This window comes from Podarcis tiliguerta (genome assembly GCF_965153285.1).
Source record: "Podarcis tiliguerta genome assembly, chromosome: 16".
Classification (NCBI taxonomy): Eukaryota; Metazoa; Chordata; class Lepidosauria; order Squamata; family Lacertidae; genus Podarcis; species Podarcis tiliguerta.
The window spans coordinates 42,668,739-42,686,427 of NC_139549.1; the positions used below are offsets into that span (position 1 = coordinate 42,668,739).

At 47.7% G+C, this 17,689-nt stretch overlaps 1 protein-coding gene across 8 annotated transcripts in view; it reads right to left on the minus strand.

Moving 5' to 3' along the window:
- MYO18B (myosin XVIIIB) overlaps nucleotides 1-17,689 on the minus strand; it is a 256,252-nt gene that overhangs the window by 202,321 nt on the left and 36,242 nt on the right. For all 8 annotated transcript variants that reach the window (XR_014506212.1, XR_014506213.1, XR_014506214.1 and 5 more), the window contains one exon: nucleotides 10,111-10,255. Coding sequence is in view for 5 of the 8 variants with exons in the window: in XM_083418972.1 (XP_083275098.1) it covers nucleotides 10,111-10,255 (145 nt within the window). In the remaining 3 variants the exon portion in view is untranslated. The remainder of the gene's footprint in view (nucleotides 1-10,110; nucleotides 10,256-17,689) is intronic.

Here is a 17,689-nt window from a genome sequence, read left to right on the forward strand (position 1 = left end):
CTAGAGACTTGAATACATCTAAACTAGCCAAGTATTCTTGTACTATCTCCTTAGTTATTCTGGGCTGTGTTTCCTCTGCTGAATCATTTGCTCCAAATTCTTCAGGTCGGGCATTGTTTTCTTTATCGGAGAAGACTGAGGCAAAGAAGGCATTGAGGAGTTCAGCCCTTTCTGTGTCCCCTATTTGCATTTCACCATCTTCTCCTCTGAGTGACCCCACTGTTTCTTTGTTCTTCCTTTTGCTACGGACATACCCATAGAAGCCTTTTTTGTTGCTTTTAACCTCTCTAGCAAGCCTGAGTTCATTCTGTGCTTTAGCTTTTCTGACTTTGTATCTACACGTGCTGGCTATTTGTTTGAATTCCTCTTTGGTGGTTTCCCCCCTTTTCCATTTTTTGTACACATCCTTTTTTAAGCTTAACTCAGTTAAAAGTTCTTTAGATAGCCACCCTGGCTTCTTTAGGCACCTTCCATGTTTCCGTCTCATTGGTATTGCCTGAAGTTCTTTTACTATCTCCCTCTTAACAAACTCCCAGCCATCATGAACTCCCTTTCCTTTTAGTATTACTGTCCATGGGATCTCACCCAGCACTTCCCTAAGTTTTATGAAGTTGGCTTTCTTAAAGTCAAGAAATTGAGTCCTAGTATGCTTGGCTGCTCCTTTCCGCTGTATAGTAAACTTCAGAAGAGCATGATCACTCGCGCCTAATGATCCTTCCACTTCTACCCCACTAACCAGGTCATCAACATTGGTTAGGACCAGATCTAAAATTCTTCTTCGCCTTCACCTGGGGACCTAGTCAACTAACCTGGACCAGACTACCCCAGGGTTATGCGGAATCGCCCGCTATATTTTCTGCAATATTACACCAGGATTTACAGGATGTACATCTGCCTGGTCTACCTATCTGCTGTATGTAGATGACATTTTAATATGTTCTACCAGCGAGGAGGCATGTCAATTAGACACAGAACACCTCCTTCTGGAGCTAGCATATAAAGGACACGAGGTGTCCCCTAAGAAGCTGCAATACTGCAAGCAGGAAGTAAAATACCTCGGACATATCCTGGGGATAGGCACCCGAAGCCTAGCAACTGACAGAATAGAGGCAGTCACCAAAATCCCCTCCCCAAAACAAAGAGACAATTGCCAGGCTTCCTTGGTATGGCAGGCTTCTGCCGAGCTTGGATTGCCGGCTACAGCGAAATAACTAAACCCCAGTCCACTATGACAAGCCAAGATCATCCTGATGAACTGGTTTGGGGAGAGGAAGCCTAGAACACCTTTGAACGCCTTAAGAGGGAATTACGATCTGCCCCCGCCTTGGGCCTCCTGGACTATCGCATCCCTTTCAACCTATTCATTCATGAACAAATGGGGGTAGCCTCAGGAGTTCTTACCCAGCCCTTCCGAGATCAAGAAAGGCCAGTGGCATATTACAGTCTACAACTCAATACTGCAAAGGGAGCAGTGAGTTGCTTGAGAGCCATTGCTGCCGCTGCACTCCTCCTTCAAAAGGCTCAAGAGACAGTGTTGGGACATAAGATCACAATCCATGTTCCCCACGTGGTCTCAACTCTTCTAACTCTAAGGGGCTGCCACCACTTCTTGAACCCATGTCTATACCATTATGAAGCCCTCCTGTTAACTCCATCCAATGTCACTATTAAACGCGTCAACTCCCTAAACCCAGCAACCCTACTACCCCTCCCAGATGATGGCACCCTGCACCATGATTGTACAAAGATAGTCTGCCAAGCTGAGAAACCCCGAGAAGATTTAGACCACCTCCCTCTAGAAAACCCTGATCTAATACTCTACACAGACGGCAATTCCAAAGTCATAAACGGGGAAAGGAAGACTGGATATGCCATAGTCTCTGACTTCGAAGTCTTAGAAGCCAACCCTATAAACCCTCAATATAGTGCCCAGATGGCAGAGTTAATTGCCCTCATAAGGGCTTGTGAGCTTAGTGAAGGAAGAAGGACAACCATCTACACTGACAGCAAATATTGCTTCGGACTAGTACACACAACTAGCACACACAACTGGCCAGATATGGCTCCAAAGGGGCTTCCTGACCGCAGCTGGTTCTCAGATCTCCCACGCAGCCCTAGTGGAAAGGTTACTAACAGCCATCCACATGCCCAAAGCAATAGCCGTCGCCCATTGCAAAGCACATACAAAGGGGAGGGACTCAGTCTCCAAAGGTAACAGGCAAGCCAACAAGGCAGCCCAAATGGCCTCACTACACCCCCCAGAGGACGAGACTGAGTTCCAAGGTATACAACTCCCTGCCGACATTGACTTCAAACAAATGTACCAATCGGCCACTGAAGAGGAAAAAACAATGTGGGAATCCATGGGCGCCAACAAAACGGATGGCGTCTGGCTCCTCCCAGACGGCAGAACCGTCATGCCAAAAGCCTGGACTCCAAAATTTGTGAGGGTCCTCCACCAACAAACTCATTGGGGAAAGGGAAGACTAATAGACCATGTCCAAAGGTGCTGGTATGCTCCAGGGATAGCGGCTGCAGCCATAGCAGCCTCAAAGAATTGCATAACATGCCAAAACTTCAACCCCAAACGGGAGCCTAAAAGACCCCCAGGAGCCAGGCCTTGGGCTTTTGTTCCCTTTGAGAGTTTACAGCTGGATTTCATCGACTTACCCCAGTGTCAGGGGTTCAAACATGCCCTAATCATAGTGGACAAATTCTCCTCCTGGGTGGAGGGATTCCCTTGCAAGAAGGCAACCGCTTCAGTACTCGCCAGGGCCCTTTTACAAGATATCATTCCCCGGTATGGAGTACCCCATCAACTGGACAGTGACAGGGGAACCCACTTTACTGCAGAGGTAGTCCAACAGGTGGCCCGAGCTCCAAAGTGGGAACTCCATACACCCTACCACCCAGCCTCATCAGAACAAGTAGAGCGCATGAATCAAGTACAACTAGGGAAACTTTGTAGTACCACCAGACTAAAATGGGTAAATGCGCTCCCACTAGTTCTCCATAATATTTGGAGTGCCCCCACTGGGCCATTAAAATTGTCCCCCTTTGAACTTCTGTTTGGGAGACCCCCTCCCCCTGTTTATAACACTTTATTTCCCCTCTTGGAACTTGAGGTGGGGGAAGCAGAACTTACTAATTATGTCATTCAGCTCCAAAAACAGCTACAACATCTCCACAAGTATGCTGCCATAGAGGGACAGAATCTACCAATCAACGTCCCAGCACACTCCTTCCACCCGGGGGACTGGATCCTGGTTAAATTGTACCAGAAGCTGCCCCTTCAACCTGCCTGGGAGGGCCCGTACCAAGTACTTTTAACCTCGCCTACAGCTGTGAAGGTGCAAGGCACACTAGGTGCACACTAGGTGCAAGGCAACACCACCGCCCCAGGAGGTGCAGGAGAGCCAGGGAGAGGACTACATCTTTGATGCCCCGCCTGCCGCCGCAACCTTCTGCATCAATGAGGACGAGGACCAACAGACCAGACCAGATCGGGGTCAGGATCGGGCCCAACAGACCGGACCAGATCGGGGTCAGGATCGGGCCCAACAGACCGGACCAGATCAGGGTCAGGATCGAGCCCAACAGACCGGACCAGATACCACCTCCAAGCCCATCTGGACCTCCGAAGTTGTCCCGGACACAACTGCCATTAAACTACACCTCAAACGTGTTTGACAGCTCAACTGACAGCTCATTGCTTCATCATTTTCCTTCAGTGCACCGTTTGACAGCTCAACTGACAGCTCATCGCTTCATCATTTTCCTTCAGTGCTCCATTTGACAGCTCAACTGACAGATCCACTGACAGCTCATCGCTTAGTCGCTTTCCTTCAGCACTCCATTTGACAGCTCAGCTGACAGCTCCACTGACAGCTCATCGCTTAGTCGCTTTCCTTCAACGCTCCGTTTGACAGCTCAACTGACAGCTCCACTGACAGCTCACCACTTCATTGCTCAACTCCTTGTTTCCGAGCGCCAACCCAGCCCTCCGTTCATCCGGTTTACTACCCTGTTGCTGAACATGGAATTATTCCCCACCCTTTTTATCCTCTCCTCCCTGACCAGGATCTCTGCACTGGATTACAAACAAACTACCATTTCTTGGACTTTCACAGTATCAAATCTGGGGTGAAATCCAACCCTGACTGAATGGGGGACTTTGACTTCTGTCTCCCTGAGTCACTGACTCTGTTGCACCATTCATTAGTACCCAGACTTACCAATAACTAGTACTGGGAACTCTTTAAAGGTAAAGGTACCCCTGCCCGTACGGGCCAGTCTTGACAGACTCTAGGGTTGTGCGCCCATCTCACTCAAAGAGGCCAAGGGCCAGCGCTGTCCGGAGACACTTCCGGGTCACGTGGCCAGCGTGACATCGCTGCTCTGGCGAGCCAGAGCCGCACACGGAAACGCCGTTTACCTTCCCGCTAGTAAGCGGTCCCTATTTTATCTACTTGCACCCAGGGGTGCTTTCGAACTGCTAGGTTGGCAGGCGCTGGGACTGAACAGCGGGAGCGCACCCCGCCGGGGGGATTCGAACCGCCGACCTTTCGATCGGCAAGCCCTAGGCACTGAGGCTTTAACCCACAGCGCCAAAATCTCCAACGTATAGGGTCAGCCGTCCTCACTCTCAACCATCAGTATTACTGCCTGAGATGCAACAATGGGACTTACCTACTTTATGGCCAAGGAGAGATCTCTAGAAATCCGAACTGGACCAAAATCGAAGCCGGAGGGGCTACACACGTGTACACAGACTCACACCACCCTTCCGAAAATTTGATCTTTGGTTTCCAATGCCTTTTTATGACCCCTGAGCCACGAAAACCCTAACTACAAGGACTCCGCCTAAGGCGATTCTGTTGCGTATGGAACCTTGGACTCACTCACGACTGGAGAGGGGCAGAGTACCTGGAGGGTTGGCACCATCCTATACACCCCTCCCACACACCTGTGTGGGACAACGCCGGTCCTTTGAGATGTGGCGGGATTGCTAAGGACGGCTCCTGAATACCACTGACCCACTATACCCGGTTGGCATCGCGCCCCGGCAGCTTGGCACAGACCTCTCCTTCCCAGGAGAAGATCTCCTTTCATCCTAGGAGCAGAGCTCTTACATCAAACTTCTTAGCCAGGTGGCTAAAGAAACTCCCTACCTGAACTGTTGGATCTGTGCCCACGCACCCAGCCACCTCCAGCAAAGTCTTCCGCTAGTTCCAGTAGCCATAACACTGGAACAATACCATTCCAGAGATGTTGCCTCCTGGAACTTAACCGCTTTAAACCTTACCCACCAATATCTGTACCTCACTGGTCCCACCAAGGGACCCCTCTGTCGCCGCTTCACCGGAGAAGGGACCTCTATCAGAACTAGCACCTGCAATGTCAACCTCGAGATTCTAGCCACAGGACAAGTGACTGTCACTAACCCAACGCGTTCCCAGACCTTTCCAAACCTCACCCTTGCCTGGGCCAACGCAATCAGCCACCAACCCACTTGGAAGCCACAACACTTGGACCTTATGCTATTGCAGACCTTTGCATCTGGCAGAATGGAATCGTTCCTCAGTGGCTTGTTCTGGGTGTGCGGACACCGGGCATACACCTGGATAAGCCCACACATGTCTGGGTCCTGCTTTGTCGGATACATTGTCCCTGGGATTAGGGTGACCCCGCATCTACCCCCTGGGAGACAGAGGAATAAAAGGGAACCAAAGGACCTGTCAGATCTCTCTGACATCGCTGCCAATGGAGAGACTGTGGCTCGGGCACTGTTCCCTGCTTACGGAGCTGGATCTAACCACGTTGATATTCTCAGACTCACCGACATCCTCCTGAAGTTCATGCAAGAAGCCACTCAGATAACAGATTCTTTGGTATCTGAGTTCTCTGAGGTAGGTTACAAACGAGGATTGCTACAGACTTTTTATTGTCAAGTCAAGGGGGGACCTGTGCTTTGATAGGCGTCGAATGTTGCACATATGTGACTGACCAATCCTTGAACATCACCGGACACTTAAATAACATACACGAATTGGCAGGGAGGCTCAGTGACAATCAACACGAAGGACTGTCAGACTTTGATCTTTGGGGTTGGCTACCCAAATTAGCCAACCCCAAAGATTGTTGAAGGCTGGCTTCGACAACTACTCAAAGGGATCGTTTTGACCCTAAGCACCTAGGGTTTTAGACCGCCCCCCAACTGTCAATCACTGTGCTCTGCAGGAGAAGACCTGCTGCAGATACCCTCTTATTAAGAGGTCTGTTCTGCAAAATACAGGAGTCGGACCTTTAGTTTTGTGGCACCTGGCCTTTGGAATGCCCTTCCCTTGAATATTACATTTAGCCGTGATTCCTGCATTGCAGGAGCTTGGACTAGACGACTCTACAATTTTGTGATTCTATGACTGGAGAGGTGCCACCTCTTTTTGGTACCAGTCGGAGACCTTCCTCTTCCAACAAGCCTTTTAAAATTAGATATTTCCCAGTCTGCATCTCTACTGGAATGGTCTGTTTTTAAGAGGTTTTTATCATTTTATCACGTTTGCTGCCTTGGGCAACTTTGGGATATAAGTTTAATAAACAAAAAAACAAACAAACAAATACATTAATTAAAAAGTCCCTGACAAGAATACCACTGAATGCAGGAAGAGCAGAGGACTGGAGTTATAGGAACTAATTCATCTTTTTTTCTCTCAGTCCACTTCTATTTTTCTTTGATCCATTTTTAAATCTGTGAGTCCTTTGATTCCCTTTGGCAACAGAATCGATTTTTGGAGCAAAGGGTGAGCTGCTGGAAGAAGAGAGACAAGAGCTATTTATTTTTCCACTCCCAAACCTCTGAAAAATGTCAGATTTTGTGCAGACATGTGGATGCACTGTAAAGTGATTGAATGAAGCAGGATGTGCCTCACTAAATAGCTGGTCTTGAAGCAGCCTGGTATTCAGTTCTTCCAAACAGGCCAAGATTCTGCCTAGTGCAGATCTCATGGAGACCTCCTGTATGAAAGAGGCAAGAAACCCCACAGAGAACAAATGAGGACCTGGAAGAACCTTCAGAAGCACCACAAGGCAGCCTGAACCGCATTGGCTGTTCTTACCCCACCGAAAACCACCCTGACCACATTCTGAGCCCTCTCTTGATCCCTGATGCTCCCTCTCCGGACCTCAGGAGATGGCAGTGGACCCTGATGGGAAGCTCAGAGCTGCAATGCAGGTACTTGCTTGGCTGCCAGAAGGCACCATCACAAGGCATCTTTTGGGGAGCAAAGGTCTACTCAGCTCCTGTGCCCACAGCATACACTTAAAGCACTATGACACCACTCCAGACAGTCATGGCTTCCTGGGAGCTGTAGTTTGTTAAGGATGCTGAGAGCTGTCAGGAGATTCGTATCCCCCTCACAGAACTTCATTATTTTGCAGAGACAACACCCTTCCGTTGCCCGCAATATGGTAAAGATATAAACTAGGAAGTATCTGGCCTAGTCAAGCTACTTTCGCGAGAATCAAACTTTTCCTGATGTGACCTTGCTGGAAAAGATTATAACAGAGATGAACTCACCTACGTATGTCTGAAACTTCCTCTCCTACCCTCCCAGAGCTACAGTTCCCAGAGTAGCTATACAATCAATCCCTCTTCCCAGGAAACTCTGAGAACTGTAGTTCTGGGAGGGGTATAGGGGGCTCCTGACAATGCTCAGCACCCTTAACAGACTACAGCTCCCATAATCCTTTGGGGGAAACATGACTGTTTAAAGAGGTATCATAGTGCTTTAAAGGTATGACTTGAATGTGGCCTAAGCATTGGCCATGGACAGAATGGGCAGGTTGCATTCAACTGATGGCCACTGATAAGACCTTTCCCTTTTGCTGTAAAGAGCTGTCTGCAATGAGCTGGAGAAGAAGCAGAAGTCGCAACAGCAACCACCACCTTAGTAATAACCCATGAACTTTAGTGGTAATTTTACTATTGGAAACCAAGCTCCAACTATTCAAAATGCAAGGGAAATCTCCATGCAGTGTGTCACCCATAATCACCAAACTATCATGTGACAATTGCAGCAATAAAAAAGCAGGAACATGGGGATGCAATCACACTCTTTGCAATTCCCAAGTAATCTTCAAAAATCTGGAATGAAGCATTACAGAGCAATGAAGTGATCCTCTGTTTAGAAATCAACAAGCCACTGCTATCAAATGTTGCCTTAGACAGGGTATCAAAGGCTTGATTCCAGAACTGAACCCAGAGCCTCACAAAAATTCCTGGATATTTCATACTATCTTTAGGAAACTCTGGTATTAAGCATTTGGCAGGTGAAGGACATCATCCTAAGCAGTGAACTTTCCTAATTTTAAAATAATTATAGTTGATTAATGGTGGTGTGACATGCTACAGAGATGTATATAAATGCCCCCCCCCCAGCTGATTTAGCAACACCGCAGTCCCAAAGTGCTTAGAATCCAAAGTACATAAATCACCAGGATCTGCCTTTAGCTTAGAGCACATCTTTTAAAAAATTATGAAGAGCACCACCTTCTCCCTCCTTAATGGCCTCCCCACTCTCACTTTCTCTGCATTTAAATAAAGTCTTCACAAGCACGACTTCCACTGAAGATTCTTCTTGCTATAATTCAGACACAGCAACACCAAATCATAATCAGAAGAAAATAAAATACAGTTGCAAGGCCAGGCAGTGTTGATGACACCTGGGAGACTGATGGGTAGGAGCTGATAGAGGAGCCAGCAGTATCAGACTCAACTCTGTTCATTACCATAATAAAATGGTAATGAAGGCTGAGGGTGCAAATTCAAAATGGAGCCAGATGGATAAACAAGTGCATAGGCACAGTGGCAGAGCTTCATGCTCCGGCACTGAGGGCAGAGAGCAGGCGGGGGCAGGGCTGGCACGCGTCCTGGGGGAGCGGTATGCCGCCTGTGGGGGTGGGGCGCCCAATGTGGGTGGGGGGTCAACCACGATGGAACCCCACTGGGATTGCTCTGCTGGGGCGGTGCGCTCCCCCCGTCCCCTCTTCCTCCACCAGTGCATAGGCAGCACATGACTGCCTCTGGAACAGAAGCATTGCTTGTAGCCATCTCTGATAATACACTTTCATGATCCTTGTATGATTTTGCTATCCTCTTGGACTACTGTTGTGCTGAATATTTAGTCCACATTTTAATTTTAAGGGAGCCAAGGGGTGGCTGTGAGAGTCCCTTCTCTCATTCTAAAATGATCACCCCAGGGATTTGCATTCTGCAGCTTTCCTAGGCAACCACTCTTCAAAGCCCAGGGAAAGCCACAATAAGGGAACTCCTACTAGGAGGCATATTCAGATCAGGAAGTGTGAGCAGCCCTGGAGGCTGAGGGGTGTTGAGGAAATCATAGCATTGGAAGGGCCTCCCCAAGGGTCATCTAGTCCAACCCCCTGCAATGCAGGAATCTCAACTGAAGTATCCATGCCAGATGGCCATCCAACCTCTGTTTAAAAGCCTCCAAGGAGTCTGTTCCACTGTTAAATGGCTCTTATCTTCAGAACGTTCTTCCCAGTTTAATCAGAATGTCCTCTTTTGTTATTTGAATCTGTTGGTCTGGTACCACTCTCTGGAGCAGCAAAAAACAGGCTTGTTTCCATGAGGCAGCCCTCTACACTTCTATGGTTCTATGTAAGATAGCAAGTGGCTTAAAATTTGGCCAACTCTGCTTGCTGGCTCAGACAGAACACATATTGGAGGGTCTTGCACTTTCTCTGGCTCTCCTCCCACTCCAGGGATCTCCAAGAGCAGGCCTTGTGCAAGACCAGCATTATATGAAAACAGCAGCCTCTCAAGCAGAGAGGCTGAACTGAGATCCATAGACTTTCTGTAATGCTCCTAGAAGGATAGGCTAAAAGGGGGCAGGGAATTCAGACAAATGAGCCCAGGCAGATGGCTTGATTTTCTGAAATGCTGCACCATGCAGCCTACAAAGCAGAGATGAGAGACAGGGACATCTCCATCATCTCCTTTCTCAGGCTGCAGCAGATGGATCCAGCACAGCAGTCTCCTTGTAGAACCACCCAACCCAAAATGCCACCTTTGCCAGCTGTTAGTCTTACCTTTGCAAGCCCCTGCAGCACCCAGGTGGTAGATGGCGGCCAAAACTCGCCAGATGGCCTTCTGCTCCTCCACCACAATTCCCAGGATCTCCATGGCAGCCTGGAGCTGAGCAAATGCAGCTGAGGCCTTCTGCTTCTCTTCAGCCTTCAAGGAGAGAAAGGAACAGCCAGGTCTATGGCATGAGGGCATGGGTTGGGACCAGAGATACCAAGGTGCCTTCAGAAAGAATGGCAGCATACAAAGCACCCTTAAAAAGAACCCGACAGGGCCAGAACCTCTCCAAAATACATCACCTACATTGATTATTCTTAAACCAGCATGTGAACATAGGAAACTAAGAAAAACCTGCTGGGTCAGGCCAATGACCCATCTAATTCAGGATCCTGCTCTCACAGTGAATGCCCCAAAGGGAAACCCATAAGCAGGACCCAAGCTCAAGAGCCCTCTCCTCCCCTCCTGCAGCTTCCAGCCCCAGGTTGGCGAAGGTTCCAGTAGAAGGAACCCCCAAGCTACAGAACTGAATGAGAGATAGTGCCTAGGTTACTTCCCTTGTAAGGATGGTAGAATCTTTCAGTTTCAGTTTCTTAAGTCACAGGCAAAAATACACCATAAATAAGACATTGTGGGGGCCAGGCTTCTGCTGAGGGGGAGCAGAACCTCAGATAATTGAGTACTTTCAATGCTTTTCAATAATATGTTTGGATCTGCCCCTCCTTGGCTATACCCATGTCTTAAGTTTAGCTCTCCTCATTTCCATGTCACCTTTAAAATATTTTGCCACATTCCCACATCAGTTTTCAATTAAAAGAAAAAATCACCAGCATTTTTAGTGCAAATTTCTCATAACATGCACATAGTTTGTATGTATAACTTGCCTAATGTATTTTTGTAAAACAATTTAAATTAATGTAATACATTTCTGTTATTTCCCTAATACATGCATTTCTGGACACATGGCTTGACTGGAGGACAACCTTGCAAAATTCAGCAAGTGTGGATTTCAAACAATGGCTGCACTTCAGTACTCATTTTGTTTTGGGAAGTGCAAATTAAATAGGTTTGCCTTTAAATGCAAATTGAATCACATTTCTCCTCCATCCCTAGTCCCTTGTTGTGTTTGAGTGTGATCAACAGACAGAATTCAGTATGGCTGGGCTAAGCAGTTGGGAGGAGGTGCAATTCCTTATTCCTCCTCCCAATAAAAACATTACAAGTGGCAAGACTACCGGTATTTGGGGAGAGAAAATATTCTCATTACTAAATACGCTAGCTTTGTGTTCTCCTGGGGAGGTGGTGGTGGTGTCAAAGGCTGCCCCTGTCAGGAACAACCATGACTCTTCTGCACATGGTTGTGTGGAGGCAAACATGACCCCTCCAAGGCACCTACAATATATGGGTCTCCTCTTTTGCCTTATCCACTTTCCTGAAGAAAGGCTTTTACAAAGGGGGAGCCATTAAGATTCCAAAGAGAAAACTGGATAAAATAAAGGAAACCTGGCATCATTCATACAAGAGAAAAGGTTTGTGCATTTTCAGAAGATGTGCATAAAAGTTGAAAACCTAGAGGCAGAGATGACCCTACTTCAGAGCAGTAGATGGAAGTAGGGCTTCCATTTGATGAGCACCTACAGCTCTTGACCACAGACAAAGTTGCTGAAAGAGCACAGGGTGGTTAATCCTGCCATGTCTCTCCCACACTGGACATGACTGGGGTCATTCCCCAGCACTGGGCAGCTTTTTCTAATTTCAGAAAAGGTTCTCCGTTGCATCTCTGCATGATTGATTGTTGTTGAATTCCGTACTTCCAAGCAGTCTCTGCTAGGATGATTAATTCTAACTCTGGCAATTCTCTGCATTGTGATTACTGACTCAGATACATGGCCAGAATCACCAGTCCTCCTCCAGTGAGGTTGCCTGACGCCTCTCTGTATGTCATAGCTCTGTGCTTTTCTATACCCATTCAGAATGGATGAGTGACCGACAGGTGAGTGACTCTGACAGTCACAGGTGAGTGACAGAAACCCAAGGAAGGGGCTTCTCCAAGTAATTCCTACTTAAATGTATTTGAAAAGTAAACCTTTTCAATAGTGTTTCCAGTTCTAATTAAGACATGCTCTTGGCTACCAAACATTTGAGACTTGAGATCTTGAAGCTTTCAAAGGGGAGTGTGTTTGGCTCAAAGCAACTTTCTGAAACACTACAGCTGAAATAGACAGAAGGGCTGAGCATCCGCTGAGGACAGCAGAAAATCCCATTAACCAGCAAGTCCCAGAACTCTTTCAGACATCTAAGGGCCCCTCCCCATTCAACTTCAACAGACAGCATGTGTCACCAGATCAGAGAACACACAGCAAAGCTCCAATCTGTCACAGTCCTCCTCAGTGCTTCCTTGGAGTAGAGCCTCTGGCTGTGAGGAAGACCATTTCATTGGGAATCCTGTTTTGCTAAGGTTTTTTGTGTGTGTTTATTTTTTTGAGCCGTTCTTTGAAGTGTTGCTTTTAAAGCAGGGTGAAAACAATCACTTGAGAGGATTGTTCTGATTATGAAACAAACTTCAGAACATGGTTTGAAAAGAAGCGTGATTCCTGGCTTGGCACTCACTCCAGCTACTTTCAGTGACACACCTCTGTTTTGTTTTGGGGGTTGAGAGCATTGCCTCCTGAAAGACCCGATGCCTCACTCCTCCAGATTTGCAGGTTAGTTGGCTGTGTGCCTTTGGCAGTAGAGGCATAGACACAAGCAGCAAGGCTCCTCTCTAAATCTCTGCCACTGGGTGGCTTCCAATGAATAATAATGTAAGAACCAAAGAATAGTCTGCTGGAACAGGCCCACCTGCTAAAACATGGCCCACCTAGTCCAGAATCCTGTTCTCATAGTGGCCAACCAGATGACAATGGGAAACCCACAAGCATGGCTGCTTCTGACTGTGAAGGCAGAACAAGGCCCTCTCCTCCATAAATTTGTCGAATCCACTTTTAAAGCCATCCAAATTGGTGACCATGTCCCACCACTGCCTCCTGTGGAAACTTCAGTTGGGGTGGGGGTCAGGACAGTATCTGGGAAAGGGAGACCTACAATAGCTGGGAGTGCTCACCCCTTCCCCCATCTTCCCTGCCTGCCTAAGAGAGCCACTGTAACCCTCTTCATGTGTCCTTGTAGTTTGCCTTCCATTCTTGCACATTTCTCTACAGCCAAGCAAGGAAAAGTGCAAGGACACAGCCTTTCAGGGGGATTCTTCATGCAGTGGTGCTTAGAGTCTGCCTCCCCCACTGCAGTGTCCCTCCAGACACACAAAATCCTCCACTCAGTGTTTCTGCACAAGTCAGCAGAATGAATCGGGCTCTGGTGGAAAGTGCTAACAGCACAAGTTCAAGGTGGGTCGCCCAGCCCAGACACACAGAGGGTGTTGACAGCAGCAGACTCAATGATAACAGAAAAAAACTAAAGGAGTCCTGGCACAAGCCAGTCATTTCACTCCGTAGGGAAGCTCAAAGCAGCTCTGGCATAAATGGGATGCAGATTGGAGCCTACATTGGCCAAAGTGCATATTTGCATCACTAATCTCTCACCTTCCCTATTTCTTCCCTGTGAACAATCAAGACGCTGACATCAAATGTGCCAGGGAGACAATTAAAATCTTCACATGTGAAAAAAACAAACCAGATGTCAGGAACCAGACTGAAGGGTATTGCTCTGAGGAAGAATGGTGTGAGCCCCCTCTCCCTCTGCGCAAGGGCCTAATCCTGAAGCTCCTCTGGAGCAGGAGGATAGTATCGACCCAGAGCAATGGTTCATGGAAGGACACAGTTCGGGAACTGACAGTTGGACGGAGCTGGGAGAAGAGCAACCAAGGGGAGAGGAACGGGAAGAGAGAGAGCTGTTTGAATCTCCTTTACTAGAAAGTGTGCTTCCCATGAGCCCGAGAGCCAGGCCACCAGATAGGGCAGCCTCTCAGAAGGCTCAGTGGTGAAGGGATCACGTGGTGAGGAGACAGGAAGATGGAAGTAACTAGAGGGAAGTGGTAGAAACTTAATTGGGAGCACCTGCACAATAAGAATGGACGCTATGTTTGTGCTGTGTTCAAAAAACCTCTCTACTGCGGCAAAAGACTGCTTTCGCTTCATGCTGTTATCCACAGAGAGGGGGAAAGTAAGCCTCGCCTGGCAGCCTGACACTACCTGAAACTTGAATTCTCCAAATCTGCAACTGACACTGGCCTGTTCAGACATAGAATCACAGAACTGGAGAGTTGGAAGGGAGCCCCAAGGGTCCTCTAATGCAACCCCCTGCAATGCAGGAATCTCAGCTAAAGCATCCATAACAGATGACCATCCAACCTCTGTTTAAAAACCTCCAAGGAAGAAGAGTCCACTACCTGCCAAGGAAGAACATTCCAGTGTTGAACAGCTCTTCTGTCAGAAAGTTCTTCCTGATGTTTAGTTGGAATCTCCTTTAATGTAACTTGAAGCCATTGGTTTGAGTCCTACCCTCCAGAGTAGGAGAAAACAAGCTTGCTCCATCTTCCATGAGACAGCCCTTGAGATATTTGAAGATGGCTATGAAATCTCTGTCTCCTCTTTTCTAGGCTAAGAATACCCAGCTCCTTCAACCGTTCCTCATAAGGCTTGGTTTCCAGACCCTTAATCATCTTGGTTGCCCGTCTCTGCACACTTTCCAGCTTGTCAACGTCCTTCTTAAATTGTGGTGCCCAGAATTGGACACAGTATTCCAGGTGTGGTTTCACCAATGCAGAATAGAGTGGGACTATTACTTCCCTTGATTGGGACACTCTACTGTTGATGCAGCCTACGATGGCATTAGCTTTCTTTCTTTTTTGCAGCTGCATCACACTGTTGACTGATGTTAAGTTCCTTTCACATTTACTGCTAGTAAGCCAGGTGACCCCCATTTATGCATCTGGTTTTTCCTGCCTAAGTGGAGAACCTTACATTTGTCCCTATTGAAATTCATTTTGTTAGCCTGGGCCCCGTTCTCCAATCTATTAAGGTCATTTTGAATCCCAGTTCTTTCTTCTGCGGCATTAGCCACCCCTCTCAGGGGATGCTCATCAAATGTGCAATCTGCACATTTGATGAGCATCCCCTCAATTCCTTCATCCAAGTCATTTATAAAGACATTGAACAACAGTCCCAAGACAGAACCCTGCAGCACCCAACTTGTAACATTTTTTCAGGATGAAGAGGAACCATTAACGAGTTCTCTTTGGGTTAGGTCAGTACTGGTGTACGGAGGGGGGCGGGGGGAGCGCATCACACCAGGTACCATTTGGGGAAAGGGTGCCATCATGGCCGCCACACCCTGGGACATGCGCCACATGCCATGCAACCTCGGGACATGCGCCAGCCACGCCCCCGTCTGTTCTCCAGTCCGGGGGTTGCAGCATGTTGCTCCACCACTGACTGTGGGTGAGGACCAGGTCCAAGATAGATGATTCCCTTGTTGCTTCTTCCAACTTCTGGGAAATGAAATTGTCAGCTAGATAATGGAGGAATATGTTGGACCTTACATGAAACCCATCTGCAATCCATTTTTCCCAAGCTCACAAACTTCAAATGCAGAAAACATCACCTTAAATGTTTTCAGACCTGGAACCCACGCTTATTTCTTTATAAGAATATTTTTAAACTACCAACTCATTTTTAGAAATTGATGTGGTATAGCTTTCATTCAAACATGAATTTCATTCAAACATGAATTTCATTCAAACATGAATTTGTGGACTCTTAGCTGGTCCCAGGACAGTTGTTGTGAGCCACCTTCTGTCAGCTGTGGCCGCAGACCCACCCACTGAAGATCCAAGCTTTGGCCCAAGTGTTCTGGAATAGAATTCCCATCAGCCCCAGCATCATATGGCCATGCTGACAGGGGCAGATGAGAGCTGCAGTCGAAAACATCTGGAGAGCACCAGTTGTGGTGGGAGGATGCTACTTATCACAGAAGACCTTCCCATTAGGAAGCACCATAGCTCCGTGACCGAGTATCTGCATTGCAAACAGAAGCTCCCAGGTTTAATGCCCAGCATCTCCAGGTAGGGTTGGGAGAGAATCTTGCCTGAAACCTTAGAGCAGGAATCCCCAAACTACAGCCCGCAGGCTGGATGTGTTCTGCCATGGTCCTGGATCCGGCCTGCCCGAGGTCAGGAGAGGAAGATCCCCAGAGTTGCTGGAGGATGGATGCTTGCAGGGAAGCTCGCCAGCCTCGTCCGCAGGTTTGGCTTGCCTTCCGCTGTGCATGGGGGCATGAAAGGCCTGCAAATAGACTGGGCCATGGGAGTGAGGGAGATCCATGTGTAGGCTGGGTTGTAGGGACGAACATTGGTGATATTGACCATCTCATTAGCCAAAAGCAGGCCCATACTTCCCATTGAAATACTTATAAGTTTATGTTGATTAAAATTGTTCTTCATTTCAAATATTGTATTGTTTTTCCTGTTTTTTGTGCACTACAAATAAAATATGTGTAGTGTGCATAGGAATTTGTTCATATTTTTTTCAAACTATAGTCCAGCCCTGAGGGACAGTGAGCCGGCCCCCTGTTTAAAAAGTTTGGGGACCCCTGCCTTAGAGAGCTGCTAGAGCTGCTGCCAGTCAGTGTAGACAATACTGAGCTTGGTGGACCAATGGTCTGACTTCTGAGAAATGCAGTGCAAAGCTAAGTGTGGATGAGCCCTCCATGTAAGGCTGCTTCCAATGTTCCCTTCCCTAAATTGCTGGCACCATTTCCAGGACCTGGAGAGGAAATGGGTGTTTCTCCATATGTTCCAACCACCATCTCCTGCTGACTGGGGAGCAGGATTTCACTCTGTAGATTCAGCACATTCACACGCAAGAGTAAGTACATTTAAGTGCATGGAAATGCATGTCCATTTGCTTCTATGCTTACATAGCATAGAATACTGCTCCCAAACAGGCCTGGCTTATATAATGAAAGAGCCGGACAGAACACAGCACACTAGAGAAATGTTATACTGCGCAATTGGGGGAAAGGAGTGCTCTGGACCAAATCCGATCCAGGATTTAAAAATATCCCTCTTTCTTCACCTTCTGAGGATGGCAGTGGCGACCGCCTAGGCTTTGTCTACAGGGTGGGAGCCAATATTACAGTGGGCAGGGGGGTGGGAATTCCCATTTGCATGCAGAAGTTTGCCCCCTAGAAGGGTCTGTAGTTTATGGGGGTCTCTCAATTCGTAGGTGTCATAAATGAGCCAGCCCTCAAGGGAAGTTTGCAGCTCCCAGTGAAGAAAGGAACCAGGAAAAGTGAGGGTTAATTGCAAGACAGGAGGATTATAGACCATAGCGAACTCCCCCTCCCTTAGGAATGCCAACTGATAGCATTTCGGAAAGTTGGCAGCAGTGCCAGTGCGCCAGTGAAGGATAAAATGCAGGAGCTAGAAATGGAAGCAGCTCAGAGAGTCATTGAATAGAATCATAGATTCTATGAAAGACCACGGAAGTATACTCTCAGAGAATGAGGAAGGGGTGGGAGCTGACCCCCTTAGCCCACGGTCTAGGCATATGGGGGGGGGTCTTCAAGACAGAATACGTCACAAGAGGAAGT